This window comes from Zophobas morio, unplaced genomic scaffold, assembly GCF_036711695.1.
Source record: "Zophobas morio isolate AGI-343-1 ecotype UQ-CSIRO unplaced genomic scaffold, CSIRO_AGI_Zmor_V1 ptg000031l, whole genome shotgun sequence".
NCBI classification, from domain to species: domain Eukaryota; kingdom Metazoa; phylum Arthropoda; class Insecta; order Coleoptera; family Tenebrionidae; genus Zophobas; species Zophobas morio.
The window spans coordinates 12,963,086-12,969,421 of record NW_026972136.1 but is presented as its reverse complement, the minus strand read 5'-3'; the positions used below and the strand labels follow the sequence as shown (position 1 = coordinate 12,969,421).

The 6,336-nt window shown below is 32.0% G+C and overlaps 1 protein-coding gene across 1 annotated transcript; it reads right to left on the bottom strand.

The window, feature by feature from the left end:
- Positions 1-4,781: 4,781 nt before the first annotated feature.
- LOC135139469 (large ribosomal subunit protein uL4m) lies at positions 4,782-6,063 on the bottom strand. The gene is made up of 3 exons (XM_064069710.1): positions 5,541-6,063; positions 5,222-5,489; positions 4,782-5,167 (listed from the first exon to the last, which is right to left on the bottom strand). The coding sequence occupies exons 1-3, from the start codon at positions 5,875-5,877 to the stop codon at positions 4,948-4,950; spliced, it is 825 nt and encodes a 274-aa protein (XP_063925780.1). The 5' UTR covers positions 5,878-6,063; the 3' UTR covers positions 4,782-4,947.
- Between the last annotated feature and the right edge of the window lie 273 nt (positions 6,064-6,336).

The window sequence follows — 6,336 nt, the reverse complement described above, 5'->3', positions numbered from 1 at the left end:
TTTTGTTGTTGTATAATTTTTCTGATTTTTGTACATAGTCCTACTTTAGTGATTCATTTATTTTTAGTTCACGTTTAGCCCAAACTTAAGTGACAAAAATACACAGAAAAAAGCTGCAGCTTTGTTTTCTTTTACTTGTGGAAATAAAGACGACGATCAAATTGATTCAAGGTCATGTGCATGTCATACTATTGACAAAAGTTTTATATACCTATCACGAACAATAATATGTACTGAGTAAGATGCCGAAACTGAATTCTTCAAACAATGCAAAAATCCTGTGAACTTCCTGTTAGATTTTGATGAGCTGATACGGTGAAACAGAAAGCATTCTGTGGAGCGTTTCTATATACATCACTAAGCAAATATTCCTCTATTAGCAACGCATTTAAAATGTTTTGCAAATTACAGTTTTAATAAGTAGGGATTCCCGAGTTATTCAGACACCACCAACATGGCTGGAATTTCCCAAGCGATGCCGTGTGCCACTTTGAATGCAACAACAACTGCTAAAACTGTTGACTGGAAAGAATATATTGCGGATTTAAAACCCTGACGTTAAACCCGATTTCGAATAAATGCTCATAATATTTTAATGTAGATATGACGTGATACAACTTATGAGTAAGTCTAAATATATATATTCAATTTGGGCTAGTATAATGCACTATGACAGCAAATCAACGTGACTTCCGAATAGCCACACAGAAGTGTAAATAAAATAGCTTTAACTTTTTATTAATAACTCGCCGTCTTTTTCTATTTTTCAGTGTACACAGAATTTAGAAACATATATTTATCGAGTTAGCTTATTCAACAAATCCCTTTTTGTGCAGCATCAATTTTAGGTGCAAAATCATTAGATTTTATAATTATGAAAATCAATCCTAACAAACGATTTTTAGGTCCAAAATTCACAGTTTTTATAGTTAGTGAAATTAGTCAAAAATTATGTATTTGAAACATTCACAGAGAAAAAAATGGTCTAGGGTTATTTAGATAGAACTTCCCTCGCCCCTGAATTACAATAAAAATAAAATATATCCAATCCACGTTTTTCACAAAAATACAAAATTTGATTTTGCCAATTTAATTTTTTATGAGAACCCTTATAAGTCAAAATAAATATGTATGCAGTGTTAAATTAAATGCAATGAAGCGTGTTACATGTATATTTCAAATAAGGTTTTCTTCAACAAAATTTTGAGTCATCAATTTGGGGGTGGGGGGGGGGGGGGGTGGTACAAACAGATATATTTTAATTAAAAATTGACCAGACTTACGATAACTTTAAAACGTCTGCAGAATTTAACAGCATCCAATAAAATAAACTGACCATTATTTTTTTTGGGTTACCTGTTTAAGCAGTTCTAAACAAGTTTGAACGCAATGACAAAGCACAAATATAGATTTATTATAGTTTGCACATTTTCGATAGGATTTATTTGGTAAAATTTATAAACAAGGCGTGAGCAATAAACAATTATATTTTGATTAAAAATTTCTCATGCTGATGAACTTTAAAATGTCCGCAAACTTCAGAATTTTAAAGCATTCAGATTTGCTTAAATTGCAAAATGTTGTTGCAGTTTTTTTTCGAAAAATCTGGATGTCTCGGGTAAAAAATTTACACCGATTCATAAACTACATATGGAGGAAGTACAATTTAAAATCCATTACTATATATAGGGCATTCCATGCCAAATCGACTACTTTTGAACCTGACCCTTTCGAGTTTGTTGAAATTTTTACATTTTTTTCCACCCCACCAAAGACGTTTCTGAGAATTTTTTGAAATTTTTTTACCCAACCAAAAAAGTTATGAATTAAAAAATATATGACTTTTTTTTTCAAAAAAAAAATACAACTTCTTCAAAAATTGAGTTTTCGGGGCGTTTTTTTTTTTAATTTTTGTCTTTAAATGTACTTTTCAGAAAGAAATTGAAAAATAATTTTTGATGTGAGATTTTTCAATTTTTTGAGAAAAACCGTCAAATCTCGAAGTTCGACTTTTTTGATTTTTTTCCCTAAAAAAAAACTTACCTTTTTTCTAGACACAACCCCGAGCGTAAGCAAAGGAAGTACTGTAATCGAGTCCGTCGGCTGACTCTCTACTTTTACATTTTCTCGACCTTTCATGACCCTTGGAAGACGAAAAAATAGGTCTCCCGTTTCCGTCTGTCCGTATGTTTGCCGTTCCAGAGTTTTATTAGACAGATAATCTCCGAAAGTACTAGACCGATTGTTGTGAAATTTTGTATTTATATTAGGAATATCATATATAATAACTCCTCATCCCCTCCTAAAAAATTGATGACGTCACCTCAAAATTTTGCTGAATAAATCCTATCTTAAATCTGCAAAGTATGAAGAGACAATACTATATCTTTTGGATTTGAATATACAGGATGACTCAAAAAAATTAATGAATGAGCGAATTATTTTATTATTTTATTTATTTAATCAGGAACTACAAAACCGAATGCTTTAAAATCTTGGAGATGTTTTACAGTTGCCATGGTAAATTTTTAATCAAAATGTATTTCCTCATCCCCCCTAAAAAATTGATGACATCACCCCAAAATGTTGCTGAATATGTCCTATCTAAAATGTACAAAATATGAGGGGTCTGTACTTGTGTGATTTATCATTCCATTAATATATTTTTTGGATTTGCATATACTGGGTGACTAAAAAAATTAATGAATGGGTGAATTTATTTAATTGTTTTAATCAGGAACTACAAAACCGAATGCTTTGAAATCTTGGAGATGTTTTACAGTTATCATAAGCATGGTAAATTTTTAATCAAAATGTATTTGCTTATCCCCCCTAAAAAATTGATGACGTCACCCTAAAATTTTGCTGAATATGTCTTATCTAAAATGTACATTATATGATGAGTCTGTATTTGTGATTTATCATTCCATTAATATTTTTTAGATTTGCTTAACAGGTCGCTCAAAAAAATTAATGATGAGTCAATTTATTTAATTGATTAAACCAGGAATAGTTCACTCCAATTTCCCGAAAATTTGGAGATACAACAGTGTTATTATTAGTATTATATTGCATGTAATAAAATAAAATGTAATAAGAAAAAAAAATAGGCATGCAGTCATGTTTCACACAGCGAGGGAAGTACTGTCTAAACTTTTTAGACCAATTTTTTAGATTTGCTAAACAGGTCGCTCAAAAAAATTAATGAAAGAGTCGATTTTATTTATTGATTAAATCAGGAATAATTTACTCGATTTTCCCTAAAATTTGGAGATACAACACTGTTATTATTCGTATTACATTGCACCAACCCAATTTGATAGACACAAAATTTTCTAAAGTAAAAACTCGTTTGAAACATAGGCGTAGCACGCTTATTTACATTTACTTTAACATTACAGACGTGCATTTGTTTTGTTGCGCTGACTAGGTTCCGTGAATGTGGTATTGACAATTTTTTTATTAAAAAAAAAAAAATAGAACTCAAATTCGGCCCACTCCCGTTTTCACGGGGTCATGTCCAGAAAAAAATCAAAGTTTCTCTTATGGAAAAAAAAATAAAAATATAAACAAAAAATGTCGGACTTCGAGAAATTGACGCTTTTTTCAAAAAATTGAAAAATTTCATAGAACCTCACATCAAAATTTTGTTTCCAATTTTTTTCTGAAAAGTACATTTAAAGACAAAATTTTTGAAAAAAAAACGTTCCGATAAGTCAATTTTTGAAAAAGTTGCAGGTTTTTGAAAAAGTCCATTGTTCCTCCAAAAGGGAGAACGTCTTTGCAGTAGCGTGCACCCAGACCAAGAATATACATATTATTTCTGCCACATCTAATAACTAATAGTAGTAATAGGTAGTTTTAATAGTGTGATCACAGATTTAGACTATCTTTAATATTTGAAATTCACAATGATTTTTTAAAAGGTAGAAACGTATTTATTATTTCCAGTCTCGACCACACATAAAAGTTTTTGATAAATGTTCAGGAAGTGAATAAAACAATGTTTTTGATAAGTATTCAGGAAGTAAATAAAAACAATTTGATAATATTTAAGTACCTACCGAGTACGGAAATTTGCAGAATAATTCATTTGGTTGAAATGGGACATTGAAGTATAGTGTCCGAAATACTACAAGGTTATATGGCTGTTGTAAAATTAGGGTATTATGAACACGACGGTGGATCACTTAATAAGGCAAACCCACAATTGTAAATTGTGTATGTGTTGGTTTAAAGTACCAAAAATGTTTAGCCGGATTACCCAGCAGTAGATATTGAAACAAATCCTTGATTCTAGGATTGAGCCGGTACCAGCCGCACAAAAGGTACAACATCCCATTATTAAGTTTAGTGGGGTCATATAACCTCGTAGTATTTCCGACACTATACCTACATCGATCAATTTGTAAGTTTTAGTCATCCATGAAAACTACTAAAGAATTTTGTTGCCCTACGTAAATATTTTACCTCCTTGAACCCTAATTCACAATTTTTAAATAAAATCACACAGATTACATCAGTTTTGAAAGAAAAAACCTACAGCTCTTGAATGTTATTTCACACTATTTTGTTTATCTAGTTTTCCTATAGAACGCCACTGACCGAAATGTTTACAACAGTAATTAGTAATTACTAATTACTTACACTTATTCAGTAGAATAAGTTAAACTAGCGTGATGGAAATATGATTGAATAAATAGAAACATAATGATTTTTGGGGGACTGGTGCAAATATGGAAATAAAATTAAAAAATGTTTAAAAAGTAACATAGATGAACTTTGCTCTAATCAACAAAATGTGTCTTTATTGGTCTTAAGTGGTACATATACTTACATTTTTTTTTTTACATAACCAACTGTAATTTCATGTAACATTGTGTGCGAGTTTTCCACAAAAACCAAGAACACTTGTTAATTTGACACTTGCAGTTGGTCAATTTCAAATTACACTTGATTCAGTTTGAACTTCTCTGCACATGGTTTAACGTCATTTTTGTGAAGACTAGTTAACAGTTTCAACTCCAACAAATCTACTGCAGCTCTAGTCAACACTAGAGTATCATGTTTAAGCATTGAATATACATTAAGACCATACACAGGCATTAAATTAAAATGCTTTATCTTGTCTGTGGCAGCCGTAATGTTTCTAGGCATAATATCCACACTGGAAATCAGTACATAAAAAAATATAATTCCCCATAAAAAATATAATACATACTCATCCACAAAAAGAACTGAGGGTCCCCAATTTCTACTTCTAACTAATTCTTCAATAAAGTTTGGTTCATCAGTGGGAATCTCTAAATTCATAATTATGTGTAAATCATCCTGGGCTAACTTTACAGATAGCGTGGACGTTAACCCATGTACTCTGCTGTAATAAGGTAACATGTAAAAGTGAGGAGTTGGTGATTTTGGGCCATGAATGACACCACCCCCTCTAAATAACGGACTTCTTATTGAACCATGACGAGCTCTACCCAATCCTGTAAAAAAGCCGTAGTTTATGAACACCATGTACCCACATTAAAAAAAACCTTTTTGGGGCCAAGGTTTTCGACCTCCTCCTCTTACTTCAAATCTTGATTTAGTATGTGCGTAGCTAACGTATCGATATAAACTCTGCCATCGAACATTTTCTTGGATTATATCAATGCGAGGATTTGCTGCAAATATTTCTGGATGTAAATCTATTATCCCGAGCTTTTTTTCTTCTATCGTATCAAAATTTTCTAACCATACTTGTCGAGGTTTTTGATATTTTGGCGGAAACGCCAACTGCCGAGACTCCACTGGCACTTTTGGGGGTGCAGTTGAAAATTTTCTAATCGCGAGTAAACACGTTCGGAGTTTTGGAACTGTTTCAGACATCATGGTTGTGTTTTCACTAAGAACTTAAGGCACAACTACGATTCATCAACTAAATAATAAGAATTGGGGTAAACTCTTGACGGCACAAAACTAAACATAACCTCAACATTGACAGTGCTTCCTGGTGCACAGTGGCGTAACATTGTAAAGGGTTCGGCGGTCCCAATCCCAAGTTTTAGATCTATCAAGGTAAATTAGTTTTATAAATAAATGTACAACATAGACTGCGTAAAAAAATTATACTAAGAATAATAGTTATGTTTCATAACCATATGCAGTAAAGCTGTAGCAGTGACTATGTATTTTAAAAGACCGGCAACCCCGTATCCTTATGCGTACCAGTGAGTTAATATTGGCGGTCAGATGGCGCCCCAAAATGCGACAAAAGCCCTCTAACCTTCAATGGTTGTTACTAATACCATTTTACGGGTTGTTGTCTGAGCTTGTACAACACAACTACTG